This window comes from Budorcas taxicolor, chromosome 20 (genome assembly GCF_023091745.1).
Source record: "Budorcas taxicolor isolate Tak-1 chromosome 20, Takin1.1, whole genome shotgun sequence".
In the NCBI taxonomy this organism is placed as follows: domain Eukaryota; kingdom Metazoa; phylum Chordata; class Mammalia; order Artiodactyla; family Bovidae; genus Budorcas; species Budorcas taxicolor.
The window spans coordinates 6,477,083-6,495,765 of NC_068929.1; the positions used below are offsets into that span (position 1 = coordinate 6,477,083).

The 18,683-nt window shown below is 37.1% G+C and overlaps 1 protein-coding gene across 1 annotated transcript in view; it reads left to right on the forward strand.

Moving 5' to 3' along the window:
* RANBP17 (RAN binding protein 17) overlaps positions 1 to 18,683 on the forward strand; it is a 347,799-nt gene that overhangs the window by 18,553 nt on the left and 310,563 nt on the right. Inside the window, exons 4-7 of the mRNA XM_052659359.1 lie at positions 3,605 to 3,771; positions 9,251 to 9,316; positions 15,582 to 15,686; positions 16,465 to 16,630. Coding sequence (XP_052515319.1) covers positions 3,605 to 3,771; positions 9,251 to 9,316; positions 15,582 to 15,686; positions 16,465 to 16,630 — 504 coding nt within the window. The remainder of the gene's footprint in view (positions 1 to 3,604; positions 3,772 to 9,250; positions 9,317 to 15,581; positions 15,687 to 16,464; positions 16,631 to 18,683) is intronic.

Genomic DNA, 18,683 nt, shown 5'->3' on the forward strand with positions numbered 1-18,683 from the left:
GAATCTGGGTCTCCTGCCTGGCAGACATGTTCTTTACCATCTGAGCCACCAGTTCAATCCTTAAATAAAAGTGTAGCTTAGTTTAATTACCTGTATAAATCAATCTGTTCTCCTCTTTCTCCCTCCTTTATTCAATCCCTACCTCCCTCTTTTCTTCCTTGCTAACTTCCCTTCAAACAGCTTTATTGAAGTATAATTTACATATCATAAAGCTGACTTGTTTTAAGTGTACAATTTTTTATTTTTGGTAAATTTACAGATCTGTGTAAACATTTCCATCGTACCCTCAAAATGCCCATGCTCAATGACAGTTAGTCCTGCTCCCATACCACCAACCTCTAAGCCGTTTTCTGCCTGTATAACATTCACCTTTTGTGGATATTTCATGTAAATAAAATCTTACCACGTGTAGTTTTTTTATATCTGAGTTCTTTCACTTAACAAAATGTTTTTGAGGTTCATCCATGTTGTAGCATGTGTTGATATTTCTTTTTTAATTATAGAATAATATTCCCTTGTATAGGTATGTGATGTCTTGTTATCGTTTCACCATTTGATAGACATTTGGGTAGTTTTTGCTTTTTCTACCACAATGAGTAATGCTACTGTGAATGTTGACACACAAGTTTTTGTGTGGACATATGTTTTCATTTCTCTTGAATAGATACCTGGGAGTGAAATTGCTGGGTCATAGGTAAGTTCATTCTTAACATTTAAAGAAACCGCACTACTGTGTTTGAAAGTGCCTGTTCCATTTTGTGTTTTTACCAGCAGTGTGTGAAGAGTGCGGGTTTCCCACATCTTCACCTCCTAAATCTTATCTTGATCCTCTCTTGATAGTTTCTTTCTGTATGTATTCTCTCTCAAAATATTTCTTAAGCTAGCTCTTGAGCTCAGATTTTCGTGTTCACAGCATCTGGAATTGTTTCTCTTAGTGCATTTGGAGTTAATATTGAGGTATTTATATTCTCCTCACCTTTTCCCTTAAATAACATGCTAGCCTTTTGGACCAAAGTCCAAAGAGATTCTGAGTCTCAAAGTCCAAAGTATCAAGAGATTGAGTCTTTCCCCTTTTCTTTTATAGTCTTTTTGTGTGTCTTCTAATAGACTTTGTGGCATATTTTTTACTTGACTTCATTTAATCAGTCAAAAAATATTTCATATTAAGTTTCCATAACGTGTAATACTGAAAGTATCAGCTGAATGATCATAAAGTGTGGACTACAAGTTTGGACTTAGTAGAGGTTTTTTTAAAAATTTTATTTATTTATTTTAATTGGAGTCTAATTACAGTTTTGTGGTGGTTTTGCCATACATTGACGTGAATCAGCCACGGGTGTACATGTGTATATGATTTGGCTGGTATTTGAAAACAAGAAACAAACAGACACTCAAACCAAAACAAACTGGCCTCTGTGACAAGTTTTCACCTCTTTGACTTTCATATTTTTTGCTAAGAAACAATAATGATAGCAATATTTTCATGTTGTTATGAGAGCTACATAAAGCTGCTTTCAGCACTTTTAATTTCTAACTTGCTTCATAAATGCTAGTATAGTTGCTATTATCATACGGGCATTTGGCACGCAAAGAGCCTCTAGTGCATAGCTTTCCAACTTTCTGTTAACTTTTGTCTGGGAATTTTCCCAGCCGTTTATTTTGTTCTCCCATGTGTATTTCTGAACATTTCATTTTCTTCTTGGTATGACTTTTCCTTATTATCTTCGGCTGCTGCTGATGAGATTGCTGTTGTTTTGCTTGATTGTTATCGCTGGCACTTGCTTATGAAACTGGAATACTACTATAAATCATGTATTGGGTTGGCCAAAAAGTTCATTCAGTTAGTTATTCAGTATAGTTCTTGGTGATAATGAAAAATATATCTTTTATTTTTACTTAAAATCACACACACTTCTGGCCGACCCAATAATAAGCATAACATGAGAATATGTGAAACATTCAACTAACATAACAGAAATAGAGTCTATTAAATTTTTTTTTTTTTGGCCTTAGATAGTAAACGTATTAGCTAGTATCTTTTCTCGAGGTGTTTGGGAGTGGTGCTTGTTGATATCTACCTTAAATGTGAAACTTGGTTTGTCTCCCATTTGGTTGTTTTTATTTTTGAAATTACCTTGCCAGTGGTTACTGCTACTAACATATGGATTCCTTATGTCCCTTCTAGGTTAAAAATTTTTCAGGATATTAAAAATAAAAATAATAGAAGTAAATAAATTGATTTTCTTTTATATTCAGGTGACAGTATCATTTTCTCAAGTTTCATCATGGAAATAAAAAATTATATATAATGAAGTTTAGAAGAACCATATTATTTTAATCCATAGGAGAAACCGCTTAATGCTAGGAAAATCTTTTAATCTAATTTGTGTAAGTGTGTAATTTTAATGTTAATAAAAATTAAGGTTGAAATGTGCCAGTTGTGAGAACTTTTCTTTTTTATGTCACGATTCTCGTCATAATTGTCAAGAACAGCTGTTGAAAGTGATCTTGAATTTTGGAGTTGTTTCCATTAAAGCTATTTTTAGTTAAATAGTGAAGTATTTACTTTTTCTTCACTCTTTTCCCAAATTGTATGCTGGCCTTTGAGGCCAAAGAAGAAGTGGAATCTTTTCCTTTTATAACAGTTTTTTCTTCTGTTTTTCTGTTAGACTTTATGGCCTATTTTTGCCTAAGTTACTCCTCCATCGTAGCTGGAATTTGCTACCCACTGTTAATTATTTTGATGTATAAACTTTATTCTAGGCTTTATTATTCTGTTCATACATTCTTTAACTTATATACTTATTTTATTGCATTGTTTTATTTGTACTTTTTCTGCCCCTTAAACAGCCAGATAGTGTGTAGTCAGTTTTGCTACAACATGACATATGAATTCCTAAAAGTGACTGCGGTGCAGTGTTATATAGTAAAAACCACTGAGCTTATTAGAGAAATGGGGTTATAGAAATAAAATTGAAACATTTTGTCAGTGACACATAAAAAAGGATAGAAGTCAAAAGGCATAGTAGAGCTTACACATGTTAATGACTAAGAAATACTAAATAGTGGACTAAAGATGGGGTTTTATCTTGAAGAAGACTGAAGTTTGTGGAAGTGGGCTTCCAAAGGGTTGCAATTTGTGAGTTATTGCAAAGTGGTAGAAGGAAGGTGGTCTGAAATAGGATGGAAAATAGGATGGAAAATTATAAAACCAAGAGGGATGAGTGAGTCTGGTAACACGCGAGATGAACTGAGATAGCTAGTAGGTACATGCATTTTGAGTATGGCTTGGTTTATTTGACTTGGTTGCAATCTTCTGTATTCACCTAGTGTGTTTTTTTTTTTCTAAATGAAATTATGCAAAAACAAAAGTGACATCTGCATTATACTCATACTGTCCCCTAATATATCAGTTGAATTGGAACAAACTTGCTTTATACAGATAAGCCTTATAGGAAAACTGACTGTGAGTAAGTACATATCTTGGAGGAAGGGATTAACTTTTTGTCAAAGAATGGGTCATCACTGCCTGTTTTTAGATGATTCATAGTATGTTACTGAAAAGTCCAAATTATGATAGAATATATATATATATATTTTACAGGAAACTACATTCTTAATTATGTGGCATCACAACCCAAGCTGGCTCCCTTTGTTATCCAAGGTTTAATTCAAGTCATAGCTAAAATCACTAAATCAGGGTGGTTTGAAGTTCAGAAAGACCGATTTGTCTTCAGAGAAATTATTGCTGATGTGAAGACGTTTCTTCAGGTAAGAAGGCCTTATTACATTATAAGAACATAAGTAATTTTTGTTTGTTTGGAAAACTGCTTTTCTTAAAGCTGTATAGTTTGTTTTGTGGCTACTAGGATGATATTAATTATGATTTATTATTTATCCTCTGGAGCCTGTATTTTTTATTGCCAGGAAAAGAGGATCATGTCGTATTAACTTCCAAACCTGAAGAATGCAAATTATAATGTTTTGTAGTTTCAAAAATACATATTGTCATTTCTAACTGTGTGTGTCTGTGTATTACATATATGGAAACATGTATATTTTCATGTAGTTTATCTAATTCAATGCTTATTACATCTCTTTGAAGGGAATTACATTTTATAAATGAGAAACTGAGGCTTAGAAAAGTTAGTTAATTTGTATAGCATTGCCTAGTGACCTTGTAAAGCATGGTGATAGTACTTCAGCAGGTTTTCTAACTTAAGACACATATTAAAAATTTTTTTACCTTATACCATGTTGAGTCATACTAGGTTCTCAAGAATGTTTTTAACCTAAATGATTAAACTTATACACAAGTTCAGGTATTTGAGCTGGAAAAAGAAGGAAAGAAAAGCTGTGCTGTTTTGTGCTTAGCGGCTCAGTCGTGTCTCATTTTGACCCCGTGGACTGTAGCCCACTAGGCTCCTCTGTCCACGGGGATTCTCCAGGCAAGAATACTGGAGTGGGTACCCTATCCCTTCTGCAGAGGATCTTCCCGACCCAGGAATTGAACCAGGGTTTCCTGCATTGCAGGTGGATTCTTTACCAGCTGAGCTATCAGGGAAGCCCAAATAAAAGCTAGGGAACACTAATTTAAATTGTTCCGGTGATTCCACTTGCCATTCCACACAGTATGTTCCAGGGTTTGATATGGGGAACTTAAATCTGCTCTTTTGTGTTCCTCTGTGCCTATTAGGATGACCATCATGCCCTGCTCGGTATGATTCAGATACTTAGATTGTTTAGTTCAATTCAGTTGCTCAGTCCGACTCTGCAACCACATGGCTGCAGCACACCAGGCCTCCCTGTCCATCATCAGTCTCAGAGTTTACTCAAACTCATGTCCTTTGAGTAGGTAATGCCATCCAACCATGTCATCCTCTGTTGTCCCCTTCTCCTCTCGCCTTCAATCTTTGCTGGCATCAGGGCCTTTTCTAATGAGTCAGTTCTTTGCATCAGGTGGCCAAAGTATTGGAGTTTCAGCTTCAACATCAGTCCTTCCAATGAATATTCAGGACTGATTTCCTTTAGGATTGACTGGTTTGATTTCCCTTTTTTTTTTTTTTTTAGTTTTTTAATTTTAAAATCTTTAATTCTTACATGTGTTTCCAAACATGAACCCCCCTCCCACCTCCCTCCCCATAACATCTCTGTGGGTCATCCTTGCTGTCCAAGGGACTCTCAAGAGTCTTCTCCAACACCACAGTTCAAAAGCATCAATTCTACAGCGCTCAGCTTTCTTTATAGTCCCACTCTCACATCCATACATGACTACTGGAAAAACCATAGCCTTGACTAGACAAACCTTTGTTGGCAAAGTAATGTCTCTGCTTTTTAATATGCTGTCTAGGTTGGTCATAACTTTTCTTCTTTTAATTTCATTTCTGCAGTCACCATCTGCAGTGATTTTGGAGCCCAAGAAAATAAAGTCTGTCACTGTTTCCATTGTTTCCCCATCTATTTGCCATGAAGTGATGGGACCAGATGCCATGATCTTAAGTTTTCTGAATGTTGAGTTTTAAGCCACCTCTTTCACTCTCCTCTTTCACTTTCATCAAGAGGCTCTTTAGTTCTTTGCTTTCTGCCATAAGGGTGGTGTCATCTGCATATCTGAGGTTATTGGGATTTCTCCTGGCAATCTTGATTCCAGCTCGTGCTTCATCCAGCCCAGCATTTCTCATGATGTGCTCTTCTGTTCCGTTCAGTTCAATTACTCAGTCGTGTCCGACTCTTTGTGACCCCATGAATCGCAGCACGCCAGGCCTCCCTCTCCATCACCAACTCCCGGAGTTCACTCAGACTCATGTCCATCGAGTCCGTGATGCCATCCAGCCGTCTCATCCTCAGTTGTCCCCTTCTCCTCCTGCCCCCAATCCCTCCCAGCATCAGAGTCTTTTCCAGTGAGTCAGCTCTTCGCATGAGGTGGCCAAAGTACTGGAGCTTCAGCTTTAGTATCATTCCCTCCAAAGAAATCCCAGGGCTGATCTCCTTCATTATGGATTGGTTGGATCTCCTTGCAGTCCAAGGGACTCTCAAGAGTCTTCTCCAACACCACAGTTCAAAAGCATCAATTCTTCGGCACTCAGCCGCCTTCACAGTCCAACTCTCACATCCATACATGACCACAGGAAAAACCATAGCCTTGACTAGATGGACCTTAGTCTGCAAAGTAATGTCTCTGCTTTTGAATATACTGTCTAGGTTGGTCATAACTTTTCTTCCAAGGAGTCAGCGTCTTTTAATTTCATGGCTGCAGTCACCATCTGCAGTGATTTTGGAGCCCAGAAAAATAAAGTCTGACACTATTTCCACTGTTTCCCCATCTATTTCCCATGAAGTGATGGGACCGGAGCTCTTCGTTTTCTGAATGTGGAGCTTTAAGCTAACTTTTTCACTCTCCACTTTCACTTTCATCAAGAGGTTTTTTAGCTCCTCTTCACTTTCTGCCATAAGGGTGGTGTCATCTGCATATCTGAGGTTATTGGTATTTCTCCTGGCAATCTTGATTCCAGCTTGTGTTTCTTCCAGTCCAGCGTTTCTCATGATGTACTTTGCATATAAGTTAAATAAGCAGGGTGACAATATACGGCCTTGATGTACTCCTTTTCCTATTTGGAACCAGTGTGTTATTCCATGTCCAGTTCTAACTGTTGCTTCCTGACCTCCATACAGATTTCTCAAGAGGCAGGTCAGGTGGTCTGGTATTCCCATCTCTTTAAGAATTTCCCGGTGTTTGTTGTGATTTAAAGATAATGTACTTTTAAATGTGTGGGTTTCCTAGGTGGCACTAGTGGTAAAGATTCTGCCTGCCAATTCAGGAGACGTGGGTTTGATCCCTGGGTCAGTAAAATTGCCTGGAAAAGGGCATAGTGACCCACTCCAGTGTTCTTGCCTGGAGAATCCCATGGACAGAGGCACCTGGTGTGCTGCAGTCTGTAAGGTTGCAAAGAGTCAGACATGGCTGAGGTAACCTAGCACACACACACACTTTTTCATGTAAATTTTATCCCTGATCACAAGAAAAAGTACTTTAGCTGGTGCTACTAAAGAAGTGGTCTGTTACAAATCTCAAGGAAAAACTGGCAGTTTGGATTAATTGAGAGATGTTCGGTGTTGGCTTATTGGCAATTAGAGGCACTTCGGACTTTCTGAGATGTTATTGCTTATACAGTAACTGTCAAATTTAATCACTATGTAAGATGTAGTTCCATCATACATTGTAATGCTAGGTACCCCAGAATATGAAACTCTAGACTATACTGCTTCTCTTTTATTCATATTGTTGAAATCCTGGTTAACAAATATTTGATTATCTAAAACATCAGCAGAGTAAGTGTATTTTTAGCCCTGAGGAGATCTGCTCTAGGACAGAGGAATAGTTTATTCCGTAACACATGTGTTTCTCACTTTATAGTTGTACATATAATTTTGACTAATGCAGTAGCACCCCTCTCTTGTCATTTACTAAGATTGTACACCGTTCTTCAGCAGTCATTAGTGTAAAGAAGAATAGACTTTACATTTCTTTTAAAATAGAGAATGAACTGAATGAAATTAAATCATTCTTGTTGGCTAGCAGTTTTTAAGCTCCCTTTTCAGTGGCTGGTAAGTTGAGCTTATTGAATTGGGCTTTAGTCTGCTTTTATCAGTTTTGGAAGGCCAGAAGAAGCAGAAAATGTTTTATCTTCAAAGTTTATTACAGTATCACAAAAAAACACTTGCTTTCTGGGTATTATGACCTAACTTAACCTGGAGTCATGAAAAAGACAATTGACTTAATGTTTTAGTACTCCAAAATGATACCCCATGGTTCCTTTGGGTATTAACAGCTTCTTTGAATTTTGTACTAAAAATTATTTTAGGTTTGTGAAATTTTTAATGACCTGAAATTTTGTATGTCTTTTTTCTCTGTTATTGTAACCTTCTTGCTGCCATCCTTTTAACACTTAAGTGCCTCCTTTCTACATATATATCCAGGAGATAATACTGTTATCTAGGACAGTGCTATTCAGATTGCTGGTCCACAGCGAGATAAGGAGTTTATGTCAAAATAAATGTCAGTAAATCAACATGGTCCTTACCTCATTGAGAGAGACTTGATATGAAAAAAGTGCCAGCTGAACTAAAGAGTGTACTTAGTGACTATCTGTTTTATATTCTGGTGCAAACTCTTTTGTCACGAGCCAGTATCAAGCCATTCTCTAGTTTGCAGACTACCAGCAGATTCATGGGCCAACAGTTGGTTAGGGAATGACACTGTAAGGAGCAGTGGCCTGGTTTACACAGGAGATGGATGCTTCAGTAATGAGATCTGTAGTTTAGTTCATAGAGTTCAGATTGTCCTAAAGGGCCATGAAGAATTAATGCAAAAATTAAGGGTGTTTCCTTTATTTTTTTATTCTGAGATAATTTGAATTTAATTACACCTACCCAGTGTTAGTGAAATTCTGTAATAGTTAGAAGGAATGACCAGCTATAAAATTAAGACTTGAAAAGGATCTGTATTGCTTTTTAAAATTATTACACAGTAATTGGATGTTACATTTTTATCTTCATACTCTAGTATGATTTTGCAGTTGGGTAATTTGTTAATAATATGCATATAAAATATGAATTTTGATTTGAAGGAAGTTATTGAGATTAACTTGGAAGCTGATTATATTAAAACATCATACTATATTGATAGTCATGTATTTATTTACCCAGTGCACTGGACAGTTCACATGCCTTCATTATAGACCCATAGGTAAATGAATACATGTACACTATTAAACAAAATTAAAAGGGCCTAAGTGACCTTACCTGATATTAGGTCAAGGGATTTAAATTAATTTCTAAGCTATTTATTAATTATTTATTGAATGCATCTATCTCAGTAACCTTCAAGCAGATTTATAGAGCTAAAAATTGTTTTTTGTTCCTTATTTGTAGTCTTATGAAAATGAAACTCTCGTATTAATATTTTGAGGTTTAGTTTATTGTAAGTCATGCATGCTGAAGATATTTTATAGAGTGTATGCAATTCTAAGTTTTTTCCCACTCAGTTATATATCTACCTGTATCCTTCAAAAAATGAACATGAAATTATTTTTATTTGTGGACCTCATATTGATTTTTCTATATATTTTAATAAATATTTTAAGAAAATGTGATGTTTCATAATTTAATTACTTGTAAATATTAACTGGTTTATGCATTAAGAACCAATCATGTGTCTCCATTTAGGCTAAACTTGTTATTTTTTCCAAAGGGTGCTATGGAACACTGCATAATAGGAGTAATAATCCTTTCAGAATTGACTCAGGAAATGAACGTGGTAAGCCTTTCCATCTAATGGTGACATGAAGTTTGCTAAGTAATGCTGTTTCTTTGATGTAAAACTTTGTATTGTATAAAACTCTGAATAAGCAAGTCTTTTTTTTGGGGGGGGTGTATTTTATTGTTGGGATAACAAAGTGTTGGAACACTGTTATTGTTATTGAAAATAATAACAACAAGTAAAGTACTACAAAGAACAGGAAATTAGACATGGTCCTCTATGGCAGTTGAATAATTGTTCTTTTATATTCCATGTATATAGTAATATACTAATCATACAAATAAATTGTATGCAAAAGTGAAACAAGCCTTTATTCCCTTACAAATAAAAGACAAGCTTTTTGGTGAATTGATTTCTCAATAATCGATACACAGCTGCTGCTGCTAAGGCACTTCAGTTGTGTCCAACTCTGTGTGCCTCCATAGATGGCACCCACCAGGCTCCCCCGTCCCTGGGATTCTCCAGGCAAGAACACTGGAGTGGGTTGCCATTTCCTTCTCCAATCATGAAAGTGAAAAGTGAAAGTGAAGTCGCTCAGTCATGTCCAACTCTTCGTGACCCCATGGACTGCAGCCTACCAGGCTCCTCCGTCCATGGGATTTTCCAGGCAAGAGTACTGGAGTGGGGTGCCGTTGCCTTCTCCGGAATACACAGCAGGACTCATCAAAAAACAAGCTACTTGGCATTCACTTGCTAGCTTGAGTTTTCACCCTGTAAAAGCAGAATTTGCAGAAGTTACACTTCCCCCGACCAGTGCCTTTATGAACTCAGCAGTTGAGCACATCCTCACCTGCTTTTGTTTTTAACATGGTTCCAAACAGAACAAAAGGAGGAGTTGTTTTATATGGAATAATGTTATAATAGAGGAAAATGTAGTGTTTATATTTAAGAAGTACAGCTGGCATACAATATTATGTTAGTTTCAGGTGTAAAATACAGTGATTTGATGTGTGTGTGTGTGTATATATATGAATTGATGATCACCACTTAAGTCTAGTAAGCATCGGTTGCCACACAAAGCTATTAAAATATTTTTGACTATTCCTCATGCTGTACATTATATCCCTGAGACTTATTAATTACTCGAAGTTTGTACCTCTTAATCCTCTTTACCTATTTATCCAACTCCCAGACCCCATCTCTGGCAACCACCAGTTTGTTCTCTGTGTCTATGAGTCTTTCTGCTTTGCTTTCTAAATTCCACATGTAAGTGAAATCATACAATATTTGTCTTTCTCTGTCTGACTTATTTCACTCAGCATAATACCCTCTAGGTCTACCCATGTTACTGCATACAACATGATTTCATTCTTTTTAAATGGCTGAGTAATATTCCATTGTGTATGGAATTCCAAGAGTATGTGCCACATACTCTTCATTCATTGATCTATTGATAAACACTTCCATATCTTGGCTATTGTAACTCATGTTTTCTTTGGATAAATACCCAGAAGTGGAATTGCTGGATCATATGGTAGTTCCATTTTTAATTTTTTGAGGACCCTCCATATTGTTTTCCATAGTGGGTGTATTACTTAACATTCCCACCAATAGCACAAGGGTTCCCCTTTTTTCACGTCCTTGCCAATGGCTTGTTATCTGTTGTCTATTTAATAATAGCCATTCTGAGAAATGTGACGTGATATCTCATTGTGGTTTTGACTTGCATTTCCCTGAAGATTAGTGATGCTGAACATCTTCTTGTATGTCTGTTGGCTATCTGTATGTCTTCCTTGGAAAAATATCTTTTCATGTACTAGGCCTATTTTTTATTCAGATTGTTTTTGGTACTGAAGGTAGGGAAGTTTTTAGCAATTATGGCTTCAAGTATGTTATGTGCTCTTTTCTTTCTCTCTTCTCCATCTGGGGCCCCTATAATAATGCAAATGTTAATACACTTGTGGTTGTCTTAGAAGTCCCTTAAACTATCTCATCTTTTAAAAATTCTTTTTTCTTTTACCTGTCCCAGTTGGGTTGTTTCCACTCCTCTGGCTTCCAGATTGCTCATCCATTCTTTTGCTTCCTCTCATCTGCTGTTGATTCACTCTAGTGTATTTTTCTTTTCAGATATGGTATTCTTCAGTTCTGATTGGTTCTTTTTTTATATTTTCTATTTCTTTGTTGAAGTTCTCACTGAGTTCATCCATTTGTCTCCCAATTTTGGTGAGCATGTTTTTGACTGTTACTTTGAACTCTTTATCTGGTAAGTGCTTATCTCCATTTTGCTTAGTTCCTTTTCTGGGGTTTTGTCTGATTCTTTCATTTGGAAGGTAACCCCTCATCTCTTCATGTTGTCTTTAACTGTGTTTGTTTCTATGTAGTAGGTGTATCAGCTGCGTCTGCTGGTCTTGAGACAGTGGTCTTAGATAAAAGGTGCTTTGTGGGGCCCGCTGGCTCAGCCTGCCTGGTCACTGGAGTCAGTTGCTCTGGGCGCTCTGTCTCCCCTCTGTGGGCTGCATGTGCCCTCCCGTTGTGGCTGAGCTGGCATTGCTGCGGGGGTGCTGGCTTTGGGGGCTGGTCCTGACCCAGCTGGCCGAGAGGGCTGCCTGTGAATGCTGTAGGTAGGCTGATGTGCTGATACTGTGGTTTTCTCATTGTTTCCTCTCAGGGAGCACATGATCTGATTTACATTTGGTCACTTGACAAGGTGGCCCCTACCAGGCTTCTTCAATTGTAAATTTATTCTTTTCTCCTTTGTAAGTAATAAATATTATGTGGGGAGATACTTTAAACTGTGAAAATACCTTATTAATACTTCATTAAATTTTTAATTTTTTCATTTGTTGTTTCTATCAGCACAGATTCCTGGTTTCCAACTTTATTTAATATGTTATAGTTTGTTAATAACATTATATTTTGATGCTCAAATTTTCCCAAATTTGGCCATTAGAAACCCTTTCAAACTGACATTTCTGTTCATTTGACATTTACTCACCATCCTTTAGGAGAAGGCAATGGCACCCCAATCCAGTACTCTTGTCTGGAAAATCCCATGGACAGAGAAGCCTGGTGGGCTGCAGTCCATGTGGTCACTAAGAGTCGGACATGACTAAGCGACTTCACTTTCACTTTTCACTTTCATGCATTGGAGAAGGAAATGCAACCCACTCCAGTGTTCTTGGCTGGAGAATCCCAGGGACGGGGGAGCCTGGTGGGCTGCCGTCTATGAGGTCACACAGAGTCGGACACGACTGAAACGACTTAGCAGCAGCAGCAGTAGCACCATCCTTTGGACATTTCCTTACTTCCTGTTGCAGGGTGTTCCAGGCTTATCTTGTGTAGAACCAAGTACATACCTTTTCAGAAAAAGCTTCAAGTTCTGAAGCTTTTATGGCTTTATGATAAAAAATACATGGCTTCTGCAGAGACATTTTGCTCAGCCTAATTTTAGAGCATTAACAATTTCAACTATCATTTCTTAAGTACTTCTGAACCAGGCAATAGGGAAATCTACAATCCATAATGAAAATAAAATATTATAGTTGTCAAATGTGAGCCACGTAAATTCATGCAGGATCAGTAACAGGATGTGTCTTTTAAGAAGAAGATCTAAACTTGAGACTTCCAAAAAATTTAGAATTATATGTTGTCTTGCTTTTGTAACAGCTGAGACTGCTTATTTCACTAAATTCTCAAAACTAACCTATATTCACATATGAGAAAATTAAAGTTTATAGGCACACCATATCTCTAAATGGGCTTCCCGGGGGCTCAGTGGTAAAGAATCTGCCTGCAATGCAGGAGACGCAGGAGACCCAGGTTTGATCCCTGGGTCGGGAAGAGCCCCTGGAGGAGGGCGTGGCAACCCACTCCAGTATTCTTAAGGCATAGTTTTACAGTAGAAAATGGATACATAATCCCTCTTCTCAAAAACATTGGACATCTAAATGAGTAACTCAAGTAGAATGTATTTGTTGTTGTTGCTATAGTTGTTGTAGTTGCTAAGTCATGTGCCTAGAAGGTAACTCTGAAATAAGACCTGGATTTGTAGTTTAGCTTTATTGCCTACTACTTTGTTCAGTGTGTTTAAACTTACGTATCACTATCTGTAAAGTGAGAATGACACTCTGTGAAGGTCTCACTATGATTAGTTAGGTAAATTACTAGCACAAGTCCTAATATGTACAGGTGCTCAGTAAACCCAGGGTTCTTCCCTCTGCATTATAGATGTGCATGCTGTGCTAAGTCGTTTCAAGTGATGCCTGACTCTTTGCGACTTATTGACTGTGGTCCTTCAGGCTCCTCTGTCCGTGGGATTCTCCAGGCAAGAATACTGGAGTGGGGCTCTTCCCAACCCAGGGATTGAACCTGGGTCTCCTGCGTCTCCTGAGTTGCAAGGTGGATTCTTGACCACTGGGCCACCGAGAAGCCCATTTACAGATATGGTGTGCCTGTGAACTTTAATTTTCTCATATGTGAATATAGGTTAGTTTTGAGGATTTAGTGAAATGATATGTGAAGGGTACATAAGTTGAGATTGTATAATGGTATGCTGTTGCTGCTGCTAAGTTGCTTCAGTCATGTCTGACTCTGTGCGATCCTAGACAGCAGCCCACCCGCCTCCCCCGTCCCTGGGATTCTCCAGGCAAGAGTACTGGAGTGGGGTGCCATTGCCTTCTTCAACGCATGAAAGTGAAAAGTAAAAGTGAAGTCACTCAGTTGTGTCCGACTCTGTGCAACCCTAGACGGCAGCCCACCAGGCTCCCCCGTCCCTGGGATTCTCCAGGCAAGAGTACCGGAGTAGGGTACCATTGCCTTCTCCAGTGCATGAAAGTAAAAAGTGAAAGTGAAGTTGCTCAGTCGTGTCTGACTCTTCGCAGCCCCATGGACTGCAGCCTACCAGGCTCCTCCGTCTATGGTATTTTCCAGGCAAGAGTACTGGAGTGGGGTGCCATTGTCTTCTCCGAATAATGGTATATGTTATTACTAATTTGTATTGAGAAATGTTTTTATATATTGAGGGAAACTGAAGAAACATACCTATTAAAAGACAGATGGACGTTTGATTTTAAAAAAGGGAGAAATGCTGCAAATGCTAATTTGAATATTGCATAGTGGATAGAGATCCCAGTAACTGCTTTCTGTAATCACTTTGAACTTCTGTTATGTTTCATGTTCCTGTGAGTAAGTGTGGCATCTAAGAATAGTGTGATGGAGCTTAGGAAGTATCAGATAATCAATTCTGATCCCACTGCTTTTTTCAAATATAAACGTCAGTAAGGAAAATGGTTTATTTTCATTTTTCAGGTAGCAAAAGGAACGCTATAGCAACTGTTGCCTGTGGTATTAACAAATCATTAGAGTATCAGACTTCAGTTTTGTTTGCTGTTTCCTGGTGATAAATGAAAATATTCAGTTCAGTTCAGTTCAGTCGCTCAGTCGTGTCTCACTATTAATGGTATTTTTGCCATATTATATTTTAGATTAGAGGCTCAACAGCTATTCTTGGTAAACTTATTCTTAAAAATTACTTATTATTAACTAGTAAAATATTCAGAAGGAATATACTGTGGCTTATGTAATAAATCAAATTTCTGACTATTTATAATTTCTGCCTTGGGATTTTTTAAAAGAATATCAAAATATATGAATCCGTGACATACGCATCTGGTATATATAGAAATATCACTTTCATATGCAAGAATTTTCTGCAGCTGATTCAGTTTACTGATTCACAGAAAATAAGAATTTTAAGATTATGTTAGAGATTTTTCTTTTTATAGATGAAGTCTGAGGATCAGGGAGGTTGTTTCTTGCCCAGTGCAAAATATGGATGTCTCAGGAGTTGATAGTATCTATTATTTTATAATGTGTGTTTATAATGCCTCTGAAATATGGTTTATTCTTGTTTTTGATTTTAGGATCTGTAGAGTTTGCAGAAAAAGCACTGAATTAAAACACTCCAGAAACATGGGGTGCTAATTGCAGCTCTGCCATTATTAGCTCTTTGAGTGAAAGTGAAAGTGAAGTCGCTCAGTCATGTCTGACTCTTCGCGACCCCATGGACTGCAGCCTACCAGGCTCCTCCGTCCATGGGATTTTCTAGACCAGACTACTGGAGTGGGTTGTCATTGCCTTCTCCTAACTCAAGCTCTTTGAGTAACCTTGAACAAATAACTTACCCTTGCAGATTTTTGAAAGCTCTTTTAGCCCTATACTTTATGATTATTTGATCATTAATTTCATTCTTTTTCTTACATAGTGAATTTTTTCTTTGCTGTTTGGTAAGTCTGGTTAAATACATTCATCTTGAACTTTTTAGGTTGATTATTCTAGACCTTCAGCAAAGCACAGGAAAATAGCTACCTCATTTCGTGATACTTCTCTCAAAGACATTTTAGTGCTAGCATGCTCTCTTCTAAAAGAGGTAAGTTAATAATTGAGCATCCTGTTTCAGAAGAATTTCAGATGAATTCCCCGGTACCCCATTCTGCCTTTTGAGGAGTTATTGTGGATACTTTTAAGTACAGTTGTTGTTCAGTTGCTAAGTTGTGTCTGACTCTGCGACCCCATGAAGAACAGTAGGTATGCACAAATCTAAACAGTTCCAAAAAATTCGCTTTTATTTAAGAGAGATATAATAAAGTAGGATCCAAAGGTAGTTTGGTAACTTGTCTTTGGATAGTAGTTTCTTTGTTTTCTTACTGTACATTATTGCAGAAACTAATTGAGACTTTTGAGAGGGGTCGGGATTGTTCTCCAGAAGCTTACGACTGTCCCCCCACATTCAGACAGCCTCTGAGAACCTTTGTTAGCTGAAGTGTATCGTTTATTCATGAAGTCCCCCTACTTTTTCTTGAAGAATATTGTATTTTCAGTTTGTTCCAATTGCTCCTTTGAGCTAATGAATCCTGTACATTTATACATTTGTGCTGTGTAAAGTATTTGTCCTAAAGTTGCTTCTCACAACTGTAAAGGGTGACCTCCATTTTGCATTAAAATATGAAAGGTTGTTATCCCCATTTTACAATATTAAGTTTGAGAATAGTCTATTACCGCAACATCGCTTTGCAATTTCTTTTCATTTTTCTTTCCTTTTTTTTAACTAATTTTAATTTGGCACTGAAGTTATTTAAATTAGGTTGAGTAAAAATTATTAATTGATATATTTCATAATGTTTTATTTGACTTTGAATTTTTTTCAGATATTGGCCAAGCCTTTAAACCTTCAGGATCAGGATCAACAAAATCTAGTAATGCAAGTCTTGAAACTGGTTCTCAACTGCCTTAACTTCGACTTCATTGGCAGTTCAGCAGATGAATCTGCAGATGATCTTTGCACAGTACAGATTCCAACAACTTGGAGAGCAAGTAAGAAGAAAGCTTAGTGTAAGGAATGGTCAGCATAAAAGACATAGGATTAAGCAGTATTGTTGCCTTATGTGCGATTATCTGTTTTTCCTTGGCGATCAAAAAGGTTAAAAGATTGTAGCCCAAAGTAGCTGCTGATACCAGTTTGAAATCTGTTTTCCTCAGTTTAATTCATAGTAACCTCATATTTTGATTTTGGAAAAAACACAGCTCTATTGTTGGAGGAAAATAAGTTTAGGTAGGGAAAAGAAGAGTTCTGTTTTCAAATTTGCAGATAAACAGAGTAGGAGAGGGTATAACACTTGGCAGGAGATATCATCATACTTTCCAGAGTTATGAAGAGAGTGAATTAGAGTAGCTAACTTAGCAAAGCAGAATTGCAATTTACTTTTTTACAGAGAGGGATACCAAAAAAGAGCAAATGCATATGCTCTTACTCATCCCAGAAAGATGTTGACAGTAGGGTTTTCCTGTTGAAGTCAGAGGTGGGCAATGGGGCTGATAGGGCTTGGTGAAGAGTCTGTTCTGCACAAACACCCCCTGGGACCTTCTCTACCATCTATGCTGCTCTGTGACTGCCCTTTTCCCTTCTCTAAGTACACTTCCCTCTCAATTCCCAAGACCAGAGCCTTTTTCCTTGAGAAATTAAACTGGAGAGGTTTCATATTCCAGGGTATCAGATATAGTAGAGAAGGACCATACATTTGGTAAAAACTTCTAATATGGAAATTAGAGACTAAAACAATTAAAAGGAACTTAGTATCTTGATAGTGGTGATAAATGCATGGACCAACATATGTTGTAAAAATGGCGCAGACTAAATACACACACACCAACACACACAAACACCCACACAAATACGTGTAATATTGGGAAAGCCAAATAAGACTGGTGGATTTTATCAATGTGCTTTCTTGATTGTAATATTGTGCTCTAGTTTTATAGCAACTTACCATTTGGGGAAACTGGGTGAATAAAACATAAGATCTCTTTGTATTATTTCTTGTAATTGCATATGAATCTGATTATCTCAAGAAACATTTTTAAAGGGGAGAGTTAATAGAAACAAAGTGAAGAGTAGAAATACATTTCCAAAAGGGTTAATTAATATCCTCAGAGAGATTAAGAAAAGGTAATGCATTCCTGAAACATGGAATAGAATATTGTTTCAAAAACAGAAGTTCAGAGACTGTTCCAAATGTAAAAGTTGCCAAAATAAAACATTCAGTAGAAGAGTTGGAAGATAAAGTTAAGGAAATATCCTAGAAAACAGAATGAAAAAAAGCAGGAAGAGATTTATAGGAGGAAAAAAATATAAGAATATTACAGTATGAAACTAGGAGGCTTGGCATCTATTAGGAGTTCAGGAAAGGACAGGAAAAAGCAGAAGGAAATTTGCAAACAATACCAAAATTTCTCAGCACTGAGACACATAAATATTCAGATTGAAAGATCCAATAAGTACCCACCATCATGAATGAAAAAAAAATATACTAAACTTCATAATCATGACATTTCAGAATAAAAGTGATAAAGAAGATCCTAAAATCTACCAGAAACAAAGTCACCTATAAAGGACTGGAATCAAGAATAGTATTAGACTTCTCAACAGTAGCACTGGAAGCTAGAGGGCAATGGAGTAATATCCCCAGATTTCTGAGGGAAAATAATTTTCAAACTAGACTGAAATTATCAAGTATAAGAGAATAAAAATATTTTCAGACATGTAAATTATTCTGAAATTTATCCCTTATGTGCTTGCTCTTAGGAGTCTACTTGATACACAAGCCAAGAAAATAGAGGATATGGGGTTTTGGAAAGCTTTAATACAAGATAACAGTCGGCAGACATAAGATAATTATGTAACACATTTGGGAACAGTCAGTCTAAGTTGAAGAAGGCTCTGGGAGGAAGGGTGGGAAAATGGAAATGGAAGTGTTTTAATGTTATTGACCATGTGGAAAATAGCATGAAGAACATTTTACACATCTGTCAGAGCACTTGGAAAGAATTAGTGACAGATACCTATCTATACAACTAAGTACAAAAAAGA